The 26,267-nt window shown below is 41.2% G+C and overlaps 1 protein-coding gene across 1 annotated transcript in view; it reads left to right on the forward strand.

Moving 5' to 3' along the window:
* The window catches only part of grk6 (G protein-coupled receptor kinase 6), a 56,841-nt gene that overhangs the window by 9,404 nt on the left and 21,170 nt on the right, over nucleotides 1–26,267 (forward strand). Inside the window, exons 2-5 of the mRNA XM_087847536.1 lie at nucleotides 3,149–3,244; nucleotides 16,081–16,193; nucleotides 21,338–21,415; nucleotides 22,784–22,884. Of these exons, the coding sequence (XP_087703662.1) occupies nucleotides 3,149–3,244; nucleotides 16,081–16,193; nucleotides 21,338–21,415; nucleotides 22,784–22,884 (388 nt within the window). The remainder of the gene's footprint in view (nucleotides 1–3,148; nucleotides 3,245–16,080; nucleotides 16,194–21,337; nucleotides 21,416–22,783; nucleotides 22,885–26,267) is intronic.

Here is a 26,267-nt window from a genome sequence, read left to right on the forward strand (position 1 = left end):
TGCAGTCGACGCTACCAAAACATTTCTCCATCACTGCTTTGCTCCACTTTTAGAGATCGTCTGAATTCCCGACTTTCATCAATATTAAATGCAGATTCTTTAGACTTTATTCTTGTTTTTGTAGCGTGATAATCCAATATCTCTAAAAGATGGATGTTTGTCATCAGATTAAATGTTAAGAATCTCTGGAGCAGATATATACGGAGCATGGTGACAGGAAGAAGCTGTACGGTTCTGGTGGGGATCTGATCTCTTTCCTAAAGTTGCAAAGGGAGGATGGTTGGCGTTCGAGGCTCAGACATGAGCTCACAGAGTGCGCTGGTCCTGCTTATTGCTGCGTCTTGCATGAAGCTCTATCAGAAACGAGAGTGCCGCCTGCCTCTGAGAAACCGCCCAAACACAGAGAGGACAGGAACTTCCTCTGGTTTCTCTTTGTTCTGCAGCTCTTTGTCTTCACCCTGCTCGACGGCTTCTATGAAAACGGTTCATCGGCTGCAGGGTTGCCATGACTTTTAACCTCATCGCATTTCAAACACGGAGCCTTGAATAAAAGCTCCCTCCTCTGACCACAGCATGTGCTCTTAACTGAGATAAACAAAGAGGATTCAGGAGTGGTTCAGGCTCGGGTGTAGAGACAGTCTGCTTTTGTCCACAGAGAGAAATGCTTCATGTTCAAAAGCTTTAAACAGGCTTCACAGGACCTGTTTGCTAAATTGATTATTGATTTAGAAACTACTTCCCTCTGTTTTTCCCAGTGTCTGTGATTTAGTGTTCAGACTGTCCTTCAAAACATCCCAGAAACCCTAAAACAAACAATCCTCAGATGCAGACCAGCAGGTCACAGCTTTACAAAGATCCTCTTTTAGAGATCGATATCACCTCTGAGTAAATTCAAAGGACCAAATTTAATCACTGGTCTCGTCTTATTTGAATACGACTCTGGAGGAAGGAGGGATGAACAGGCAGACATTTGTCCGGCTCTCGGTTTCATTTTCCTTTGTGCATTGCAGCTCGTGTGTGCACAGCTGGATTGGTGAGGAGCCGGCTCATCGCTGGGGATCATTTGTTGTAACGAGCCTTTTGACCTTGCCTGCCACCCTCGACCGACAACAGCAGAGGTGTTACTGAACATGTGTAAGCCTCAAACCCTCGAAATTAGAGATAGAGGGTGAAGCTGCGAAATTAGTGATTGTGGGTATGAGTGTTGGGTTTCCTGCTGTTCGTTTAAAGCGCATGGGAGCCACATCTGCTCAGATCAGCACCTCTGGTCACATCACCCCCATAGATCGAGCCTGCGCTTCCTACTAAAACCAAAACATGCTGCTTTTCTCTCTTCTGTTGTCACGTTTGGATCAAACCAACTTCCAGCAGGGGGCGACTCTTCTGGTTTCAAACAGATCTGATTGAATAGACGTCTATGAGAAAGCGACCCTGCTTCGTACTCAGTTTATGACCTTCGTGGAGCTCGTGGTCGCAAGTTGTGTTTACCACGTGATGTTTACTTTGTAAATTGTGGTTGTTATGGTGGAGTTTTCAGATGAAACATGAAGAACAGTGATTTTGGGAACCCAAGAATATTCAGCCATGACCGCCAACAGGAGGACTACTTATGTGGAAATACATCATGGCCATCGAAAGAATCTCATCACAGCAACAACAAAGCTTTAAAACCACACAGACATCACCTGCTGCAGCTTCTATTGTATTATAGTCTAGTTCAATTCAATTCAATTTTATTTATATAGCGCCAAATCACAACAAAAGTCGCCTCAAGGCGCTTCATAGATACAGAGAAAAACCCAACAATCATATGACCCCCTATAAGCAGCACTTTGGCGACAGTGGGAAGGAAAAACTCCCTTTTAACAGGAAGAAACCTCCAGCAGAACCAGGCTCAGGGAGGGGCGGGGCCATCTGCTGTGATTGGTTGGGGTGAGAGAAGGAAGACAGGATAAAGACATGCTGTGGAAGAGAGACAGAGATTAATAACAGATATGATTCAGTGCAGAGAGGTCTATTAACACATAGTGAGTGAGAAAGGTGACTGGAAAGGAAAAACTCAATGCATCATGGTCTAGTCTGGTCTGCTTAGTGTGAACCCACCATCGGAGTAAAATAATGTTACCTTGTGATTGGCGTATTGGCGTGTTCCCTTAAAATAAAAATTTCCTGGTTTCCTGGCGTTTGCTTCGTTCACCAGTATGGAAGACGTCGACTTGCAAACACTCAAACTACTCTACAAATATAGTGTCCCTTCAAAGTAAAAGCTGTACCTTTTGAAACGTGTTGGTTGCAACAGTAAGGCGTAACTTTTACTTGGAAGGGAAACGCTCTCTGTTTCCAGGTTATATGTTGGTGGATAGGTTGGTGTGTTTCGTGCAAACTATGAGTGACTAAAGCAGTCCCAGGGAAGCTTTTAAGCTGGTAACCTCCAGAAACTACTTGACAACCAGTTGGAGAATAACATTTTTCCCAAATGACTGCTGGACGCTCTCAGTCCTAAGATTGGAAAAAAACCCCGACTTCATCAAACCAACGAGCTTCCTGGTTTATAACACACAAACAGACCATTGTTTGTATGTGATCTGTGGTGAGCAGTCAGGCTAACGCAAACTGTCCCTGCAATGAATTTACTTGTTGTTTAAACACAGGAAAAACATCAAACGCTCAGAAAATATTTGCATGTCTGATTTTTCAGTGCAGCTTTTCACACTGATCATGTGATTTCACTGGGTGAATTTGCAACATTTATGTTTTCAAACCCACTTAGAATTTTTGGATCTGAATAAGCAGATCTGACCAATCAGATCACTGCATCGATCGAGTCGATCGGCTCTCTGAAATGATTTTTTCTCCACCGCCTCAGAAACGGTCCCAAAATCCAAACTGGAAACCAGAATTTGAGTTTCTTACTTTACTTGTTCAGAAACATCAGCATGCAGCTCGTCATGGCTCGATGCTGTTTTTTAATATGCACTCGACGCATATTTAAGTCTTAAAAACCTCAGTCGGGTTCTCAGTATTAACGGTATGACGACATCCTGCTGATTTACTTTAAACGCTCACGTGTTTCTCGCTTTCTTTTGAATGTAGAGACTTTCTTCTCCGTCAAACCCAAAATAAAATAAAAAATGTGTGTCATTCACAGGAGGGGGCGGGAACAGAAAAGGAAAGAGCAAGAAGTGGAAGCAGATGCTGCAGTTCCCACACATAAGTTTGTGCGAGGAGCTTCGACAAACCATAGGTGAGCTGACGCCACTCTCTCTCCAGTCGCTCTCTCTCTCAGAGCAGCACCTTTATCTCATTTGACGTGGACGTCTTTGTGTCGAGTGAGTCTGACGCCTTTGAAACACATCGTATCCATGGCACCCTTTGAATACCCCCTCAGTCATCACCGCTGGTACCTCAAACTCGACATGATGAGACTTGCACAAAAAAACATCGAATTAAGAAATAGAGGAGATAAAGGGACATTTTTACCGTAACTATTACCATGGAAAACACAGGCTGTGATAATGCAAAACACAAGACATTATTTAAGTGGGTAATTGTGCAATAATATATTAAGAACTGAAAGGGAAGAATCTGTAGCTGTGCAGGTGGATTATTTACGATGTTTTTAACATCATCTCATTCTTAGATTTTTATTTTTCACTGTTATCATGATTGCCGGCGTGTCCTCGTCCTTATTGATTTATAAATAAAGTTTTATCTGTGGGGAAACAAGCAGTAACCAGCTGGGCTGAAACTGCAGTTCCACCAACGCCCACTTGGCGTGACACAATCCCTCATTGACTGTATTTAAAAGATGGACGTAGCCATCGTTAAGTCACCTATCGGGTGTGGACTTTGCAGTCGTTAACATCAACATTTAACAGCAGCTACAGGCCGTGTCAGAGGCCACGCCCCTACCCTAAAGCCCTCCCAGTATAGCTCCAGGTTCTAAGTTATAAAAAAGTCTCCTGCAGTCGTTATGAAGGTTAAAACTGTCCACAGAGACCTAACTGGTTCTGCACCGGGCTGCTTGTTAAAGGAGTTGTGTGGGAGTTATATCTTAAAACGTCTTTAGTGAGAAGCAGATGACTCCTCTTTACTGGGGAAAAACCCCTAAAAGACGTCCAGTTTTAGATATTAATTTATGAATTGCTGCACAGCAGCTTTGTGGCTCATCTGAAGCCTGACTTCAATCCCCTCATTGTTTCAGAAGATGTTGTGCTTTCTAGTGTCTCTCCTTGTCTTTGCACTCTGGTATGGTGGCCCCGAGGCTCAAAACTCTTTAAGAAAGCAAATAAAGTAGAGACACATGGCTGCAGTGAAACATGAGCTACTCATCCTCAGTATTAAACATGACATTTCACTGAGGGAATACGATCAGTGTTGATTTTTCATTTCCTGTGTATACAGCAGCAGCGGCGGTGGCGGCTTCCTAATTCTGTACAGAAATAGACTCTCATTCATCCACATGGCTGATATTATCACCAGCAGACCTCAGGTCTGTACAAAACTGTCCTGTGATCACCAAACTGTTGCTCATCAAGAATTCGTTCCAACACATAAACCTCCATAAATCACAAACGATTGAATAAATGAGTTGTTACATGTGAATAACAAACTTTAACAGTTTTAGTTTTTAAATGCGAGATATCTCTCACTGTGAGAACTGATCGGAGTGGATATGCTGAGGAAGACGTTTATTGTGAAAGGGAAACGACTCTTTCCAAGGTCAACAGTGACCCGTCACACGCCAACATCTCACTTCCAACCACTTTGGATATGATCCATGACATTATGCTTGCATTAACCTCATTTGTAGCAATAACTGTGACTTTGTCTCACAGTTTTTAACCGGACGGTTGGGAAATTGCTTAATGCTGATTAATGTAGAATAGAATAGAATAGAATAGAATAGAATAGAATAATCCTTTAATTGTCCCACAAGGGGAAATTTGGTTGTAACAGCAGCCAAAAAGTCACATATACAAACAAACAGTACACAAGACAGAAACAGACACATACATATTTACATTAAGGACAATGGTTACTATAAACAGAGAGTACTGTGCAGTTATTAAATTAAATAAAAATAGCTACAGATAAGATGTATCTGGCAGAACTTTCATACCGAGCGTAACACTGAGTGTTTGCTGTCGTTGCTCTTCATTTTCATACATTTCCATTTGCGTAGAAAACATTTCCCTTCTACAGGAACTGGACGAGTTTAAATTTAGACCAGTTATCAAATAAAAGTTATATGAGCTCCATGGAGCCCGTCGATCGACTTTTATAAGCAGAAGGCTCTCGATGATTTGAGATGACCGTCACATCTCCGCCACACGTTCATGCCGATGTCAATAATTAGGATCTACTTGCCCAAACCCCACTTTAGCCCCACGCTGACCCCCACTTTATCCACACACACACGGTAGAGGTCAGGTTGTTGTGCATGAACCTGGGCTTAAATCCAAAACTGAACGATATCATGATTGTTGTATATTCTGTTGGAGTTGTGAACTTTGTAACCGTGTTATATGGAAGGTTTTGGAAACTGCTGCAGAATAAACTGAATGAAAAACAGTCCCCCAAACCAAGACTCACTTTTGAGATGACAGTTGACGTCTTTTGTAATCGCCAGACTGTCACTGCTTCCTGTCCAACACACCGAGACTGTGGATCAAGCGTTTCTACAACTTCTGTTTTTATGCGTCCTTTACTTTTTGAAGTAGTATTCTCAGAGCTGCAGCTAACATGTTATAAAAATGTCTTTTACATTCAGGCAACAAGCAGCGACAATCAGCGCGAACTTTAATAGCATGCTATCCATTGAAAAGTCAAACCTGCGATGGGTCTGAAAGTGTGTGGGTGGTATGAAGACAAAACGCTAGTGTTGCTCAAGTGCTACCGCAGAGGAAACTGCGGCGCCTGCAGAAAGAGGAAGCAGCCTGTTTTTTTTCTACTGTTTCAACCAACTGATTACTTTCATTTTAACTGGTGACTGGTTGGAGAAATAAAATTTAAACTCACTCAGGAAAAGATCTGATCTCTACCTGAGACCAGACTCGGAGATAATCGTTGTTGTGCTTTGTCATTGGTTGCACTTACAAAATAAAATTAAAGGTCAAAGCAGCGAGCATGGTTTTCTCTACGCCTGGCTGGTTTTCTCCAGGTGCTCAGGTTTCCTCTTCAATCTGAAGTCATGCATGTTAGGTCATCAGATAGATAAAACTCGCACACAGAAGTTTTTTCTAAAGAATAAAGTCCTGTGTGAATGAATGGCGGTGGTTTGTGGTGTAAAGAGCTTTGAGTGAGCTCAAAAAAGTGCAGATCCACTGACTATCTCACCTTTTTGGGGGTAAGAAGCCTGTGTACATGTTTACTTCAGAAAGCATAAAGTAGAACGATGTGTAACGTCACTGAAACCTCGATGTTTGCACCGTCATGTTGGATTGCTGCACCCAGAAGTGACCATATTTGGGCAACTGTGCAACACAGACAAAGATATCTGCTAATTAGCGCCAGCTAATAATCGTCTACAAATTCACTCACTTATATTATTGGTTCAGTAACTTGTTTGAAAAGCCCCAAAAGACACAATGAGCTCAAACATGGTTCCTGTCGAACTTTAAGCCTTTATAAAACGTAACGTTGTCATTGACTGGGAAATACCCAAACGTGTATCAGGCTGTAAACACGTTTCCTTGTTAAAGTTGAACATTTTAAAATGGGACTCTATGAAGACTGATGGACATTTGGAGCTGCCGTCAAGTGGACGTCAGAGGAACTGCAGTTTCTGGCACATGTGCGTCTCGTGCTTTGTGTTTATGTCAACTTGTTTATGATTTTTGCTTCACAAAATTGGATGGAAATGTCCAGATGTGACGGTCAGAAGATATGTGACCAAAGCATGAACTGTGGTTTACTTGGTTTGGTTCTCATGACTTTATTTCCTTAAATAGTAACCATATCCCATATTTATCTTAGCTGCAGGAGGCCACTGTCCGGCATTAGAGACGGGCTTTTATTTCAAAGTCTCTGATGTTTGATTAGAACAAATAATCGAGGTCATGTGCATGAAAGCAATTGCTTTAAGTTGCTGCCTAACAGCAGCAGCAACATGTGATATCAGTGTGATGTGAGTTATTAGCATTATGAAGATTTTTACAGCTGACTTCCTGTTCACCTCCTGGGGGGGTGTTTGTGTACAGAGGCATGGTTGCATCCATGGTACCCAGGCGGGGCAAGTCAGACACATAGGACACATTGTGAGGAAGAAAGAAGAGGAAGAAGCAGTGGAGCTGGGCTGATGACTTGTTATAAAACGTAATATGGCTCGAGGCACAGTGGCGCGACAGGTGGGCAACCTGGACTAAAGTACAGCACGTGTTTGTTACTGGTAAACCAAAGTTCACCAAAGACGTCAAGGACTACACATACGCTCAAGTCTTAGAGATTTCTATCTCACCAGCTCCTGGGGGCGTGCCTCCAGGGTCGTGTTCTTGGCGAAGTTTACTGTTACTGTTACTGTTTTGGGAAGTTCAAAAAGACAATGAAAGCACATGAAGCTAACTGAGCTAAAATGTCAGGACATTTTCCAAAGTTGTACTTTGCTCACATGTATCAGGAAACAGTCTGATCCAGATGTGTTTTCACTGCTGGAAATACTCAATTTGGTTAAAGCAAGGGTGGCACCCGAGTAGAGCGTGCAAGAGACGGAAAACATATTTATTTTGCTTGTAGGGATGGTCATGATTTTTGAATATTCAAATAGTCATTCAAGACGTCTCCAGGCTCAAAATGGGCCTTTGTTTATGCACGTAAGCACTATTGGTCTGATAGTTGAGCCATTTGGTAAACAAAACTCTGCATGATTCAGCAACAGCAACGACAATGTGACACGTTTCATCACTCAGGTTTCCCCAAGCGTTACCACAGGTTCCAGTCCAGAAACATTCCTGTCTCAATAACGTGTTCGGGCATTTTCTAATCACAGCGTGGACTCTTCATCTTTTCCTTTTACCCAGATTAACATTCCCGTCCACACAGATACGTTCACACTGTGTTTAACACTGGAAGTGCCAAGGCGGTCGTTTTAAACCCCGTTTAACTCTCATCGTCTCGTATTTTGGGATTATATCTAAAGTGGGTCATCAAATACTGTGGGATCAAAAGAAAGAGAAAGTATACCTGGAGCTGCACAGGGCGTCATTTTGACCCATACACATTAACCCTTCAAAGCCGGTCAGAGCAGCACGCTCTGTTTTGCGTAACTATTTTTAAATCCCGGTAGCTCTGCAACCACGTGAGCTAGCGCAATAATTTTTTTTGCACATGAAACCGGAGGAGTTGTACTTACATCTTATGCCATCAGCTTGTCCTCGGTCACAGTTTCCTTCCACATATAGCTTTGCAAAAACTGCATAAAAAGCACTTGCAGCAACAAAAACATAATATTCCAGAAACACGCTTTGCCGATCTGATCAGCTGTTCATAACACTTCCTACTTTGGATTAGACGTCAGCGCGAACTTTCACATGTCCGCCATGACCTGCCCGAAACCGGAAGTGACGTCATTTTCGCGGAAATGTGGTTTTTTACCATCAGGGCCTCATGAGCTTATACTGGTGTTTTTAAAAGTTATGTTTGACTTTATGACTTTGTGTGGTTTCTGGGATGCTTAGGACTCATATTGCACTGCTGGAAATAGTTTATTTTGATGCATATGCTGCTATTTTGCAAATTTGCATTATAATATTTATTTTCATTTTTCCTGCAGTGTATAAAAATTGGTGTATTTCAAAAATAAAACTATGAAGACACTCAAAATAAATTTCCTGTGGTGGGAAACTATTTTGTGCAACTTTTTTGTATTTACAGTTTTGAGGGATAAACCTCTTAAATTTCTCTAACTAGAAATATATGTTAAAAAAACAAAAACGATTTTCAATTTTTTTGTAGTTTATTGCACTTTTTTGCAATTTATGTAATTACTATGCACTTAATGCAGACATATTATTAAAATTGGCTATAATGGTTGTATTGATGTATAGCAACTTGAAATGCTCCCAAAAATGGCTCCACAGCATGTAAAAATATAATATAAGCTCTGGCGGACTTGGTTCTATGGTAGGTCTTAAAGGGTTAATATAAAACCACTAGAGCAGGGAGTGGGTGACTGAGTGGGTGGAGGACCGGTGCAGAGCTGAAGTAGCTGAAGTCCAGAGTGTGGAGAACTAAACGGAGCAAATAAAGAGAGAAATCCAGAGCGGCACCCAAACGTACGTCAGGCCTGAGGAGGTGAAGCTGAGCCGGCTTCAGGTTTGATGATCAGAGGCAGATGATAAACTTTGACTGTTCTGCTTTTACAGTAATTATTTAAATGTGTATGTGTTGCTTATAGTTTTGTAGCAGCTCTGAGGTCAGCTCCGTTTTTACACCACCTTTATTTTAATACAGCTAACCCCACAATTCATGTTCTTCTTCTTTAATAACTCCATTTGTACTTACTGTGCTTTATTCTAATGTGTTTGTGTTAAATCATTGATGAAACCTTTAAAATCAACCTTAAATAATTATTTGGCCAAATCTGACTTAAAATTAGAAAAACAGTTGAAAGTTAACAACTTGTTTGAGAAATGACGTCTTTAGCATTCGTGCTGTTGTTACAGGACAGGCTCAGAACGGCCCTCCTGGCAGCTCCAGTGTGGTAACCTCTAGAGGTGGGAATCACCATACATCCCACGATACGATATTATTGCAATTTTTTAAATATTTTGTGATATTCAGATTCTGTACATAAAGGTAAACTTTATCAATATTCATTTTATCTAATATCAAAGTCTCACACTCAGTCTTTCTCTCATTTCAGTTTGATTGTTGACAAACTGAACGGTTTGTATTACAGTCTAGTCCAACTTAACTGAATCAACCATCTGGTACAATTGTAGCTATTCTGAACTATGCAGTTTATGAAAACTATGCAGCCCCTTCAGCAACTGAAGAATTTGAAAGTAAATTAAAACAAAATATAATTTTACATTAAATAAAAAAGTTTTAAACTTAATTAAAATAAAACATGTCTTAAATTAAAATAAGTAAACTGTCATGTTTATTGCTGCCAAAAACAAGTTAAACACATTTGGACAGTGAAGGAATGTCAGGATTCTTGCTCAGAAAAAGGATCAACATGCTCTGAAGTCAGAGCACAAAAACCTTTTTGTAACAAAATATCGATTTCTGCTGTCCCTGTATCCATACATTATTAGCAAACAAAATGTCACGATGCTACACAGTATCCATTTTTCCCCCACCCCTAGTAACCTCGGAAGTAATTAACTCATGCAGCTCTTCCATGTGATGATGGCAGGAACTGACTTCCTTTTAGCTCTGAGTAGCCTCTGCTCGGGGACTACAGGCCATCCTCCGGTGACGACACTCCACCAACAGGAGCAGCTGTAACGGCCGTCAGGCTCAGAGCAGCACCAGGACATATAGAGTATAATATTATATATAGATATTATTAATAGAGCAGTTGACGATATTTCAAATGAAATAGAGGCTAATATGAATATAGCTGAAGCGGTGGCGTTCCCTTTGGTTCGGCTGTGGCAGGAGAGGCAGCAGCTTATTAAATAACATGACCACTCTGTTTCCAGCTCATCTGCTGATTTTCCTAATCATCACTGCATCTGGCTTCTTTTAGACACGTACTTAACATAATTAAAGACTTCCTGCTGATGTGAAAATATAAGGAAATAAAGATGATTTTACACTCGAGATGCTGCTGCTGCTTTTGTTTCCCTGGAAGGGCCGATGCAAATAAGTTTGGATTTGCATGAGTTCAGTCAAACACACACAGGAAGTTAGAAGCTCAGCATTAAAACCACATACAGTACAGTTTGAAATGCTGATGTCCCACAGAGGGGAGCAGAGGTGCTGCAGGGCTGAAAGGCCAGAAGGAGGAAAGTAAAAACAGAGGATTAGAAAGTGAGCTGACAGACGAAGAAGGAAGTCACGATTCATCCTCGAGACTTTTTTGTAACCAGAAGAACGACGACGAGTGGGAGGAAGATATTCAGGAGACTGCCTCTTTTTCCTCTCATCCCCTGATACGAACATCATTTATTGTTATGTAATTATGCCGCGAGCAACGAGAGACATTTCTGTGTTGCACAACAGAGATCTTACAGATGTTCTCCCTTTGTTACGACACATTTCACCAGCACCAATTAAAAACAAAAAACTGAAGATTGGCCCCGCGCTGCACTCGGACATGTGCTTTCTTGTTGTGTGCAGAGTCGAGGCAGCAAAACACAAAGTGTGTTTTTCGGTCTGTTTGTGCGACGGCGACTCTGCTGTTCGCAGAACCTGAGAAACACGTGCTGGGAGTTTCACCGCACGTCCTCCTCTGCACAGATGAAAGCATCTTTAGTCTCGATTGATGCTTTCTCCTCCGCCTCCTCCTCAGTCCTCATAAGAGGCCATTAGAGTAACATGATATTACAGTAAAGTAGGTCCACACTGGTTTCAGTGTTCAGCTGCTGAATCATAGAAATATGTTTATGGTTTAAATAGAACCGAGCAACCCAGAGAGAGGAAGAGGGAACCGGCTGCTTCGTCATGGTGGTGATGCTGTAACCATGCAGCAACTTCCAAAGTATGGTAACTGCTCTGGTTCTTATACAGCACTTTCTACTCGTCAAAGCACTTTGCACAACTTGCACAACCAGCACTTTTCTATGTAAGTGTTAATATCTAAGATTCATAGATGTTCATAATCAGGGGTTAAGTAGGATTTAACCCTTTAAGACCTACCATAGAACCAAGTCCGCCAGAGCTTATATTATATATTTACATGCTGTGGAGCCATTTTTGGGAGCATTTCAAGTTGATATACATCAATACAACCATTATAGCCTAAATTTTAATAATATGCATGCATTAAGTGCATAGTAATTACATAAACTACAAAAAAATTGAAAATCGTTTTTGTTTTTTAACATATATTTCTAGTTAGAGAAATTTAAGAGGCTTATCCCTCAAAACTGTAAATACAAAAAAGTTGCACAAAATAGTTTCCCACCACAGGAAATTTATTTTGAGTGTCTTCATAGTTTTATTTTTGAAATACACCAATTTTTATATACTGCAGGAAAAACAAAAATAAATATTATAATGCAAATTTGCAAAAAAGCAGCATATGCATCAAAATAAACTATTTCCAGCAGTGCAATATGAGTCCTAAGCATCCCAGAAACCACACAGAAAGTCATAAAGTCAAAGATAACTTTTAAAAACACCAGTATAGGCTCATGAGGCCCTGATGGTAAAAAAACTACATTTCCGCGGAAATGACGTCACTTCCAGTTTCGGGCAGGTCATGGCGGACATGCGATAGTTCGCGCTGACGTCTATTCCAACGTAGGAAGTGTTACAAACAGCTGATCGGATCGGCAAAGCGTGTTTCTGGAATATTATGTTTTTGTTGCTGCAAGTGCTTTTTATGCAGTTTTTGCAAAGCTTTATGTGGAAGGAAACTGTGACCGAGGACAAGCTGATGGCATAAGATGTAAGTACAACTCCTCCGGTTTCATGTGCAAAAAAAATTATTGCGCTAGCTCACGTGGTTGCAGAGCTACCGGGATTTAAAAATAGTTACGCAAAACAGAGCGTGCTGCTCTGACCGGCTTTAAAGGGTTAATGAAAATAATATTTTTCATTGTGCTGCTGCTGCTCTGAGGTTGCTTCCTTTTACCAAATACATCCTACAATATTTACACTCACCATCCACTTGTTCAACTGGTCATTAACACAGATCCTATCACACGTTGGCAGCTCAAGATGACCTGCTGACGTTCAGTCTGAGCCCCAGAATGAGGAAGATTTTCCCAGTTTGAGTATTTCAGACGCTGCTAATCTGCTTGGATTTTCCTACCAAGCTGGTTTGAAAGGAAGGAAACAGTAACTCTGGCTTTTTCTGCTGACCTTTCCTCCTGTTGGATGTTTTGGCACGGTTATTGATAGTTGTTCAGCTCATTCTAGAACAAACTGGTGCACTTAATATCAGTGTGACGCTGTATAAAGCGATGGAGGCCCTTCGAAGGCCCTGCAGTGAAAGTGAGTTTCACTGCAGGGCCTTCGAAGCCAACAGGACACCCGACAGAGGCCTCTTTGTTTTCTGCGTGTTAATGTACAGCATGTTCTCTACAGCCCTGCATCTCCATTCATGTATATCACAACTATCATGTCTCAAAACGTCCGTAATCAGCCGTAATGAGATAACGATTATTCCCAGAACTTTGAGATGTCGAATTTCATAAATGAGAAGCAAGCATCTGATACTGCCTAAGTAACTTTATGAACTGTAATGAAGTAATGTCCCTTTGGTAAAGAAAACAGTGGGTTTGTAGATATGAAAGCTTGGAACGGCCTTTTTCTCGTCGTTCTCTCTCTCATGTCCTTTGTCATCCACAGATTTATTCCCTTTGCCGCACACTTAGCTTCTCTGTTCTCTCTGCAGCGGGACTTAAGTGGAACATCAGAGAGAGAAGAGATCATTAGAGGAGAGGAGAGCGGGACAAAGGGCAGAGCAGAGACAACTAGAGCAGAAAATCTCAGAGTAGGATAAAACAGAGGAGAACCTGACGGAACGAGGCATCAGTAACCGTCAGTCAGTGGGTCATCAAAAGGAAACGACTCAGCAGATGTACAGCAAAAACAAAAACACACTCGCATGAGGAGGTTTTAGATTGATATCTGAGGTCGTTTCAGTTCATCTGTCCAGCTGTGTTTGAGGGAAAAAAATAGAAACGCTAACAAGGAAACGTGGATTTGCATCTGTGACTCGTACGCATGCAAAACAACTCAGGAAGCTTCACGCACAAGCAAATGTGATTCACTGAAGATCGGGCGGTCGGCGTGAGAGACGAGGAAAAGAGCGAAAAGGTCAGACTGATCGATGTGACAGAAAGGTTTACTCCTCCGTCAGTCACAGGGTCTCCAGCGTTCACTGAGCGAGGCCTGCTCCTTTATTGCTATAAGAAAGTGCGCTGCCTCTTTAGCATTTACATTCAGTCTTTCACAACAGTTCCTGCCTCACAAATGTGCTGAGCATGTTTCCTTCCTCAGAAAACATTTTCTAACCTCCATGCTCTACATGGAGAAATAAGCGTCCATCCGACTTTGTTTTTCTAGAGCCTTCTAATAATGCAATACATCAGAAACAACAGTAATAATAAGATAATAAGAACACGTTTGGTGCTCGCAGCATAACAGGAACGACACTGATCCATGGAATAATCAAATACCAGCGTATTTGCATAAACCTGCTGTTTTGCTTGCAGGAACTTTATTATTTATGTTATAAAAAGTCAGCTTTTATTTAGAAGGAAGTAAAAATGTTTGGGAAAGAAAAACTGTGTCGAAAGCAAATTTCATCTGATGAATTTTCTACGTTGTAAATAGTCACAGAGTATAAGGTGTGGTTAAGGTTGCGTGCTACTTTGTACTTCCTGTGAGGGTCTGATTTAATTTGAAGTAGGGCTGCCACAAACGATTATTTTGAAAGTCGACTAGTCACCGATTATTTTTGCGATTAGTCGACTAATCAGATCATCATCCATTGGACGTAAAACATACAGCTTATTGCACCAGCAGCATCTGCTCTTATATAACTATCATTAGCTTACAGCTTTAAGTGTTTCAGGTATGTGCTAACTAAAAATAAAGACAAGATGATAGTTTATTAAATTTTAATGAAATCTGCAGATTGTTTCAATGGAGTTTAATCTGCTTGACGTTTATTCAGCTGTGTAAAAACTATAACTTTAATCTCAGCCAAACCGATTTACTCAGGAACAAATAAAACACAAAAAAAGCCAAACAATAACATTTTTAAGTTATCTAAGTGACTTATATATCATGTTTAGCCTGAGTAGCGAAAGACGGCGGTGGGTTTGAAAGCGATTTGCGGGAGCCCGGTGTTCTCACGGCTCTAGTTAGCCTAGCCCCCGGCTAGCTATCGAGCTAGTGGGTAACAGACGTCTCCGAAAACGTCGGAGCGCTTTTGAAAATATGTGGTGTCTTGATAAACTGAGCAGATATTTGAGGTTTACACAGCTACATTCTCGCCTGAAAATATGTTAAACGTTTATTTTGTGACCCAGAAAGAATAATAAGAGTAATATTAAAACTAACTAGCTGCCGCCATTGTTGGAAACTGAGCTGGGCTGCGCTATGAATTCTGGGACACTGCTTCTTCTTCTTCTTCGGGGTTTAACGGCAGCTGGCATCCTTGTACATGCAGTGCTGCCATCTTCTGTTTCAGTCCGTTATTACACTCTTAAATCCTACTACTTATTCCTGCGTCTTTTGTGATCTTACAAAGCTTCAAACGACGCGTCGACTATTAAATCAGTCGTCGACGATTTTAATAGTCGACTAATCATGGCAGCCCTAATTTGAAGCTTGAAGTTTGTTATAGAAAAGAACCCAGAGTTTGTGTTTAGATTGTGACCTTTGGAGTGGGTGTTGGATTGATCTGGTTGCAGTTTTAACAGAGCTCTGAAAGTTGCTTCCTGAGCTTCTGAAGCTCTGAGGATTAAAAATGATGGAAAAAGATGTTAAAAAGCACCAAAGTTAAACTCATCCTTGTGTCCTTCAGGCGCCTCGAAGACCTCTACACACCAAACATGTTAAATCATGTAAATCTTTCCTGCATTTGGACTCGCCTATTCTTAATCCAGCCTTTTACTCCACGTGAGTTTGCTGGATGAAGCTCGATTTTTCAGATCCGATAAACAGATCTGATCAGACATCAGTGCGCTCGCTTTGAGCTTTATTTTCTGCATAAAGGCGTTTATGTTACGCAATAAGTTTGCATCTGAAAAGTTTTGTGTTGCTCTTTCGCAGCAGAGAGCATTCACAGACTGATTCTGGATTAAACAATGTGCACGTTTGTGTCCAGATGAATGAAGTATGCAAGAATTGTTTCTTCCATCAGTGTAGGCAGGCCTCCTGTAAAACAGCGCCGGCGGTTTGACTCAGATCTGTGTAACGATGACCTCGCTTGCCTCCGTGTCTCTGCAGAGAAGGACTACAGCAGCCTCTGCGAGCGGCAGCCGATCGGACGGCTGCTCTTCAGGCAGTTCTGTGAGACTCGACCCGAGCTGAAGCGCTGCGTCAAGTTCCTGGACGCCGTGGTAAGCGGAGCCGTCTTCGTCTGACCTCTTCTCTTTGTGTGCTCGTGTGTGTCCAGCCTCAGCATCTTTCTCTGCAGGGTTCAGACTGTCCTGTGAGCCCAGCGTTTATCAGCCTCCCCATGTATTAACGTGAAAACAGCGTGACCAATCAGACACGGAGAGGTCAGCTGACAGCAGAGAGGAACAGACACGATTAAACTGTTTCTGAGTTTAAACACTTAATACAGACTGAAAGTATCATCTGAGGGTTTGTGTGGCAGGAAAACTGATACAGCTGTTTATTAATGTGTGTTTGCTTTAAGCTGTGAGCAGTGTTGCCAACTTAGCGACTTTGTTGCTATATTTAGCGAGTTTTCAGACCCCCTAGCTAAAAAAAGACGTGAAAGCACATATCGCTTTTACTCTCAACAAGCAGCGGGTGCTGTAACGCAGTCAGTTCTTCTTTTACTCTTTTACTCTTATGCTGTTTTGTGGATCACGAGGTTTAAAACTACTTATAAACACACACACACAAAGTAACTCCACCAGAGTGCCTATTTCGGGTCACTTTTGCCGGTCCAAGCCCGGATAAAGGAGCAGGGTTGGAATTGTGACATTAAAAAAAACAATAATTGCTAAAATAAATTTAATTTGTAGTTCTAAATAAACTCTAAATGCATTTAGGACGTTTTTTACTCACTTTATGTCTCTTCCACGATGTTATTTCTCTCTCCAACAACGTAGGTTACAATTACATTAGCATGACCAATTATGCAAATTAGGTGATGACGTCATTTAGCGACTTCTAGGACAGCCAATAGCGATTTTCCTTACTGAGGAGTTGGCAACACTGGCTGTGAGTTCAGTATGACTGCAACAGTGAAAGAGGCTGACTGAGTGAGTTAGCACACTTATCAGTGTTAGTAAGGATCTGACATTTAACTGCAGCTTGTAATTAATCCGTTAGATTAATGTGTTGTTTAGATCTGCTTCAGGCAGTTTGAAGCCCTCATTGTTCAGTGCTGTGTTTTAGGGCTGTGTGAGGAGGTGGAGGAGGCGCTCCTGTAAGAAATCCTGGGTCATTTCTGTCATTGATACCGTTAGGGAACGAGGCAGTGCTCTCTAAACTGGACCAGGTGTAACATCGTTATTTAGTAGCTTTAATGCAAGCACCTGATACATGACAGGAAATGAGGTAGAATATACAGCAGCAGGCCTTTAACAGGAAACAAATACTTTGACATTTAAACGTTGTGATTATAGCACTACATGCTATTCACTCGCTTTTAGCTGGTTTTTAGCCTCCAACGACTCACATTGATAAAGGAAGTTAGCTCATTATCAGCTAAATGCTGCTCTCAGTTTACAGCAGGAAGTAACACACAGTAACAGAGCACGGTAAAGTGGCCTATTTATGCTTTTTTCTGCTGTGATACATAAACAGTTTTTTTCAGGATTCGAGTCGCCCAAAATAAATGCAAATGTGCCCCAACTGTCCAAGCAGGCCAACGCTGAGCTGTGGGAAAATGTTCTGTTTTTTCTTCGGGTGAACTGACCCTGATTGGCGAGTTTAATTACCCTGAATGCCCAAATGGAGCACTTGAAGATGAGGAGGAGGAAGTAGGGTTTAATATCTGTTTAATGAAATACAGGAACTCTTGACTTCTGGGAACAATCTGCGTCACTGAGTCGCTCTTTCCTGCCTCCCATGCTGTATCCACGTCACACACACACTGCGGTGGGAATGAAACAAAGTGTGAGGGAAGCATTCCTGAAGTGAGCGGAGCGAGTTACGACTCGTTTACTGCAGCAGATGAGGTCGCACAGTGTGTTTCTGTATCTAAAACCATTACAGTGGGGACATTTCTGCTTTATGAGGACATTCAGAGTGGTCCTCACAACTTCAGGTTCGTCAGGGGGAAGGTTGGAATTAAGGGTTTAGCTGGGAATCCTGATGTTCAGGGTTTTTAGTCATGAATTTGTTGATGATTGTTTTGAACGAGGACTTTCTGGGGACCACGACTTTCTTGGTGCCTCTGTGTTAGGGATGCACCGACACCGATACCGATATACCCGATGGTATCGGGTATACCGATACTGGTATCAGGTATCGGGGCCGATACTGTAAAATGTGTGTGTACTCATACTCGTAAAAGTTAACCGATACCATGAACCGATACCAACTTATTTCATTAATCAGAGGGTGGCTTGTCATTTCTGTTGTAGTTTTTTAGATTGGCCACTAGGGGGCCAATTATTATTTTATTTATTATTTATTTTATAATTTTTTATATTTTATTATTTTTTTAATAATAATTATTTTGTTTGTTTGTTTACAATATGGACACTCTGCAATAATTTAAAAGTTTATTTTATTCGCAAACCTAATTTGTATTTATTTTATTCCAAACAGAAGTGTTTATTTATTATTCTGAAAGCTCGAGACAGTGCCAATAGTTCAGTGATATTTTGTAAAATTACAATGTGGAGACTCTGCAATAATTTAACAGAAGTGCTTATTTTTCACTTGAAATTTTTTTGTGGTCATTTTTATTAAGATTTTATTTTTTATCGGCAGGGAATATAATAAAACCGGTCTTCCAATCAATTGTATTTGTGTTTGTGTGTGTGGTAGAAGTATTGTTTTTTGTACTCTGTATTGGCAAGTACTCAGATCCAAGTATCGGTTTGAAAAAATTAGTATCGTTGCATCCCTACTCTGTGTATTACTTCATCACTGTCATCTGTGTTTATCCTCTGGGGATATGCATACAAATTGAATATTAATCTACCAAATTATACTGGAAATATTTTGGTTTGAACCACTCAAAAGATGAAAAGGAGCACAAATCAGCAGTTTAAAGAATTGAGGGGTCGTCCTCCGGAGACCACAGATTTCTAGATGTCCTTACGTGTTAAATATCAGTAATTCATCACTGTCATCTGTGATTATCCTCTCGGGATGTGTTTACAAAAATCCAGTCCATGTGATTACACTCAAGATATTTCAGTTTTATAGAGTCCAAAACTGCTGCGTGTTGTCTTGAGTTGAGGGTTCTGATGTGATCTGATCTGAAACCACCTGCTGGTGATAAGTCAGAGGATAATCAGTGTTTGTAGGGTTCACTCTGCAGAGACCATGAATCTCTGTGCAAAAGTTCATAACAAATGAGGGTTTGAAGCATTAAGAGCTCTTTGACCTGTCAGACAGTATCACACTCAGAACAAAAACAAAGATTAAGCCCCATTCAGACAGGAAGTGTGGGATTATTTTAATATTAACTGTCCTGGTTCATGGCTAATCCTGTCTGAGCTTAGGTAAGGGCAAGGGTAAGTCAAATTTCACCTGCTAATATGGGAAAGTAGTAAAAACAAATGAAAGCTGTCAGAAGGTTGTAACTGCGGAGGCTCATCAGGTTGAGGTAATGTCAGATTAACCTTTTAAGCCTGCATTTCTTTAAGTTTTGCCAATTTGGTGTTATTAACAGTAGAAATGATTTGTTAAAGTGGATCAGGTAATGGTTGCAGTCCTATCTGCTGAGGTAGAGGAGGTTGATGAAGACAGTCTGCTCTGCTCAGCTGACTCCAGTCTGATGGCTTTGCAGTTTTCAACTCGCATTCGAAGCAATTATGCTCCCTTTTACCCCACAACCGCTTCCCGTCTCGTCTCTGAGAGCCCTACGAGAGGACGAGATGGAGAGGGGAAAATGAGATTTGAACCGTCTCCGCTGTCACTTAGCATTAGTTTACAGGCTCGCGCTGCCAGAGGGGAGAGGAAGCACTTTGGGGTTTTCCAGTCAGGCTCAGTTTACTGCAGGTCATTCACAGGGAGGAGTAGATGCAATCGGTTCAGGTGTGGGGGAGGAGGGCTGCAAAAAGTCTTCAATTAACTCATAAAGTGGGTTTTCTGAAGCCGAGAGGAGGCTGCAGGGGACACACACGAAGCTGGTAGTTCAGCTGAGCAATCAATATTATGGGCCTTCATCATATATTCACAGTTTCATCAGATTCTGTCCAAATTAATGACTGAGTTATGTTTTTAAATGAAATGACATCTAGTGGTCATATGCAGAAATGCATGTAAAATGTAAATGAGCTTATATCGAAAAAATAAAAGAGTTCACTTTAACCCAAACACTTCTCTAACTCTGTTTAGATAGCTATATAAATGCAATCCATTATTATTAGTCAGGTGTTTTGATGACAGGATGCTAAAAAAAATACAGCTACTGAAAACCACATCCTGGTACTCTTCTCTTTGTGAAGGTCTGGCAGTGTCACATTATAGTGCAGAAATTCTCAAAACTCCTTAGTTAGCTTGAGATGTCGCAAACTACCTTGTTTGTCTTAAGTGCTAAAAACTCTTTAGTTAGTTTAAAATGCTAAAAGCTACCCAGTTAGCATCAATTGCTAAAAACTACTTAGCCTCAGATGCTAAAAGCAACCAGGTTAGCATCAATTGCTAAAAACTACTTAGCCTCAAATGCTAAAAGCAACACGGTTAGCATCAATTGCTAAAAACTACTTAGCCTCAAATGCTAAAAGCAACCTGGTTAGCATCAATTGCTAAAAACTACTTAGCCTCAAATGCTAAGAGCAACCCGGTTAGCATCAATTGCTAAAAACTACTTAGCCTCAAATGCTAAACGCAACCCGGTTAGCATCAATTGCTAAAAACTACTTAGCCTCAAATGCTAAAAGCAACCTGTTTAGCGTCAATTGCTAAATGCTACTTGGTTAGCATCAATTGCTAAAAACTACTTGGTTAGCATCAGTAGCTAAAAGCTAATTGATTATTGTTAATTGCTAAGAATTACTTGGTTAACCCTAATTACAAAAACGACTTTATTTCAAGTGATTAAAAAAAATACTCAGCAATAATTGATAAGTTACTTAGTTTGCCTCAAACATTAAAATTGACTTGCTTGGATTTAATGCTAAAAGCTACCTGTGTAGGTTCAGGCGCTAAAGCCTTCTTGGTTAAACTTTCTTCGTACTAAGAAATACAAATGCCCTAGAACATAATGTCACAAACAAAAAGTAAACTCAGTTCATGGCAGTAAATGAATTCACTGAAATAAGTTGAGCACAGTTTTGTCCTCAGATTGTGTTATTTAAGTATTAGTGCCTGCTAACAGCATGCTGATGTATGCGTTTCTCTGCAGGCAGATTACGAGGTGACACCGGATGAGAAGAGGAAGGAGTGCGGACAGGAGCTCATCGAAAAATACTTCAACCCAAAGGTACTCTCTGTTTCCTGTCAGGTGTGACATGGTTTTATTTTTATTAGGATGATATCTGTTAGTATTTTTGTTTATTGCCCACATGTTCAGGATCAGAGATAGCTCAAAGCTCATTTCCCTCTGAAGCAGGAAGATATAGAAACAAGCCCAAACAGAAGACCAACGACCATCAAATGACCAAAAGGTTTCCACTGGCTTTTGGTCATTAAATGTGTCACAAACATAACAAAATATCTACAAAAAAAATCACCTGAAAAGTGTCCAAACTGTGATGTTTAAAGAAAATTATTGCATTGGACGATCTTGAATCTGATAACAAAACATCAGTTTTGTTGTCAAAGTAGCAGAGGAGCTCTGTAGGAGCGATTTAAACTTTTATTAATGATGCGTTCATTGACAAAAATATCAGACCAAAAGTCGTCAAATCTTTTCCATGTTTTACATTGTTTCTGTCTGTCGGTACCAGTGTGCTGTGACAGTGTGCACTATACATTTATTTTATAATTTTATTCAAAATACATGACCTGCCCAGTGGAGTAAATTAATAAAACTCGTCATCACAGCAGACTGAATAGAGTCACTGAGTTTTGGACAAAGTGCTAAATTTATTTGTACTTTTTAGTTTTTTACTGTTATTATTTTTTCAGCCAGTTTTGTAGCAGAAGGTTCGACTGTCTTCTGATAAATGCCCCCACTGTGGTTGAATTTTAAAACACCTGCCTCTAGAGTGTCCCTGAACGCATCACTCAGGAGGAAGCGCTCAGTCCGGCTCGTCAATTAGAAATCTGATGGAAAATCAGATTTAATCAGCTGATGACGGGAGCAGAGCCGCTCATTGGCTGACCTTATGATGATGTAACTATGAAGCAGGGTTTGTGAGGTTAACTTCAGGATAATCCTGACGTTTCAGTGTCATGAAGGTGGTTCACTTCTCAGCAGGCGAAGGTTATGTTTGACATAAGAGATCACCGCCTGCTGACCAATCAGATCTCTGTGTTTGACAGTAAGAGGGTCAAAAGTCTTTTCTCTCTACCTCAGGTGTTTCCAGGCCAGGTGAGATAGGTAGTCTGATGCCTGACCAGCATCAGTGCTTCTGATACTCTGATTGGCCATTGCCTGTGTCAGGATCAGTGAAGCCAGATAACAGAAAGAAATCCTGGCCTCGCCTCGTAGTTCAGGCTAAAGCTCCGCCCTGATGTTTCCTGCTAATTCTGTGTGAGCGCGAACGTGCAAGTCTGAACCTGCAGACGAACACGAACACCTCCCAGCTCTGTCTCAAACCTCATCCTCCCGGCTCTCTCTGTCAGAGTTACAGTCGGAGCTGATTCACTGTTTTCACCTGGATTTCATGTGTTTTTTCCTGTGCAGTCAGAGGACCACGTGCCTGAGGTGGAGGAGGCCATGATGGCTCAGTGCACAGAGAGGCTGCAGCAGGAGGCCTGCAAAGACCTCTTCAAGGACTGCACCAAGTAAGACTGCAGGGTTTTTAAGGATTCATTTGCTGTTCTTTTGGATACATTTCCCCAGTTTAATCAGATCAGCTTTTTTAAGGCTTGTTCGGACTCTCGCTCACCTCGGACCCCAGGAACATTAAGGTTAAGAGGTTTTCACTGGGCAAGGGGATACTACCAAAAACATAAACAAAAAGTGACTTGTAACACAAATGTAAAACCTAAGCTGTTAGATAAATCAAAGAAATTAAATCTGAGACCCCCCCACACACCTTACAGTCAGGAGTAAGCAGCCCTAAGGCTGAAACAAGAATCCTCGGTCTTTGTTCAGCAGCGCGGGTCACAAGAACCTGACCCGGGCTCCTGAAGCGCCCTGAGAGCCAAAAATCACACAAACAGGTGCGCTTCAAACTGGAAACGATACACCGAGTTCCTTTAGTTTGATCTCAGTGATCCAGACCAGTGAAACCAGTCCATAACAAACTGTTTTCAAAGAAAATCAGAAAAGGAAACATTCAGAGCTGAGACCATTCGCCAAAGACGTCACCAGATATTATTGTTAGGAAACCGATGAACAGGCCGAGGTGTTATTTCCTGACTCTAATGTACATCTAATGACATCAGAGTTTACAAACCACAGTGGAAACCCATAAAACCAAAATAATCTGGTTGTACTTTTAACCTTCCCTTTCACTGCAGTTTAGTAAAGCTGGGATCCACAGCACCATTTACAAACTTGAGTAAGAAACAGTTTCAGGGTAAATAAATTAAATCAGCTGATCAAATGTATTTTTTTACCTCTAAATATTTAAAATACAACAGCTGCTCTTTTTTTCATGCTTTCTCACAAAAAGCCTTTGAACTCTACGACTCGTTTATGGCGTCAGCATTTACCTGATGATGGTCAAACACACGAGTAACGGCACCAACAGCTGACTACAACAAAATAAGACGAGCAGACAAAAAGATGAATGTGCCACATCCAGATCCTATCTCAAGTCCAAGCTGCTTCACTTTACTGGGAAGATCACAAGATCTGGAATATTCTGCTTCGCCTGCGGCCGCTTTAACCCTTTAAAGCCGGTCGGAGCAGCACGCTCTGTTTTGCACAACTACTTTTAAATCCCGGTAGCTCTGCAACCACGTGAGCTAGCGCAATAATTTTTTTTGCATATGAAACCGGAGGAGTTGTACTTACATCTTATGCCATCAGCTTGTCCTCGGTCACAGTTTCCTTCCACATATAGTTTTGCAAAAACTGCATAAAAAGCACTTGCAGCAACAAAAACATAATATTCCAGAAACACGCTTTGCCGATCCAATCAGCTGTTCATAACACTTCCTACGTTGGAATAGACGTCAGCGTGAACTATCACATGTCCGCCATGACCTGCCCGAAACCGGAAGTGACGTCATTTTCGCGAAAAATTTAGTTTTTTACCATCAAGGCATCATGAGCCTATACTGGTGTTTTTAAAAGTTATGTTTGACTTTATGACTTTCTGTGTGGTTTCTGGGATGCTTAGGACTCATATTGCACTGCTGCAAATAGTTTATTTTGATGCATATGCTGCTTTTTTGCAAATTTGCATTATAATATTTATTTTCGTTTTTCCTGCAGTGTATAAAAATTGGTGTATTTCAAAAATATGAAGACACTCAAAATAAATTTCCTGTGGTGGGAAACTATTTTGTGCAACTTTTTTGTATTTACAGTTTTGAGGGATAAGCCTCTTAAATTTCTCTAACTAGAAATATATGTTAAAAAAACAAAAACGATTTTCAATTTTTTTGTAGTTTATTGCACTTTTTTGCAATTTATGTAATTACTATGCACTTAATGCAGACATATTATTAAAATTTAGGCTGTAATGGTTGTATTGATGTATATCAACTTGAAATGCTCCCAAAAATGGCTCCACAGCATGTAAACATATAATATAAGCTCTGGCGGACTTGGTTCTATGGTAGGTCTTAAAGGGTTAACCCGACTCTGTGGATGGGCAGTGATGTGAGTTTTGTCTCTGCTTCACAAAAAAAGATTTCCCCCAGAATCTTCCTACTCAGACGCTTCATTTTATGGACTCATGAAGGGAAATTTGATTACATCTACGTTTGAGAAGCTGCAGGTTTTCCGAGCGTGTGATGAGCTTGGAAACGAATCAGCGTTTGTTTGAACAATGCCCTGTTTGTGTAGGCGCAGCAGAGAAATTGCCACTTAATGTCAAATATAAGAGATTCAGTTGTGTAGATATGACAGACTTTATCCATTCTGCGTGAAATAAAACATCCCTTTGTGTCGAGGGTGTCGGCGTTAGCGCTTATCCAGAAATATCTCTGGTAAACATCGAGGGCCCTGCAGAGAAACCGGCAGCCGGGCTTTGATGTCGCCCCCGTGCGAAGTCTTTAAAGTCACAAGGCTCGAGTCCAACTAAAGTCAGAGTTCAGAGCAGCGTCGATTTTTAGAAGGTGATAAAGTCAACGGTTTTTTCAAACTTGTGTCCTGAGTGTTGTGTGTGTGAGGGGCTATGATTGGCCCAGAGGAGGACCAAACGCCCGAAGAGTTCTCCGTCTAATAACGTGTTTCTGGGGGTTTTTGTTAGGCAACAATAATTCAATTCAGTTTTATTTATATCGCGCCAAACCACAACAACAGTCGCCTCACAGTGCTTCAGAATGTGAAGCAAAGAGCCGACAGCACTACAGAGAGATGTGTGGCAATGAAATTCCAATAATCACATTTTCATTTTAAAGCCCTGAGTCTTTGTAACATCTGCAGTATCGGTGGCTGTTTGTCAGGCTGCAGATGACGTAAAACAAAACTAACTAACTTGAGCAGGTTGTAAAAATAATAAGAATACATTTAATGCTGCTTCTCTGATGCGATGTGCTAACAACACTCACATGTTGAGTAACGTCCTCTTCATCGCTGCGTAGGCGTGGCGCAGCGCAGAGAGGCAAAATCAACACCACAATCTCTGAACTGCAAAAGCAGCCATCGTGCGTCATCTTACAGCTGAGAGTAGACCATTCAAAGCTCTGTGTGGGTCACTCTGTGGCTGAGGGTAACCTGCAGTTCCTCTAACGTCCACCGGAGGCTTACTGCAGGATGCATACAGGGCACCCAAGGATGAAACATTTATGGCTAACGTTGTAATTCAAAAAGCCTGTGCATCGAAGCAGAGTCTCAATGAGGACACTGATGACCGAAGAAGAGGTGTGTAAGAGAGGAGGTTTACTGTGAGACCTGCAGGATTTCAGGAGCATCCAAAACAGGAAATAAGCAAACGGGTTTGTGATAAAACCACGACAGACCCAGCGATGTTTGCATGCTTTGCAGCATCTTATTAACGGTTGCTGTACACTCAAACACCTCGGCTGCAGCTCACAGTCGGACACAC

This window comes from Neolamprologus brichardi, chromosome 10 (genome assembly GCF_056152115.1).
Source record: "Neolamprologus brichardi isolate AB-2024 chromosome 10, ASM5615211v1, whole genome shotgun sequence".
In the NCBI taxonomy this organism is placed as follows: domain Eukaryota; kingdom Metazoa; phylum Chordata; class Actinopteri; order Cichliformes; family Cichlidae; genus Neolamprologus; species Neolamprologus brichardi.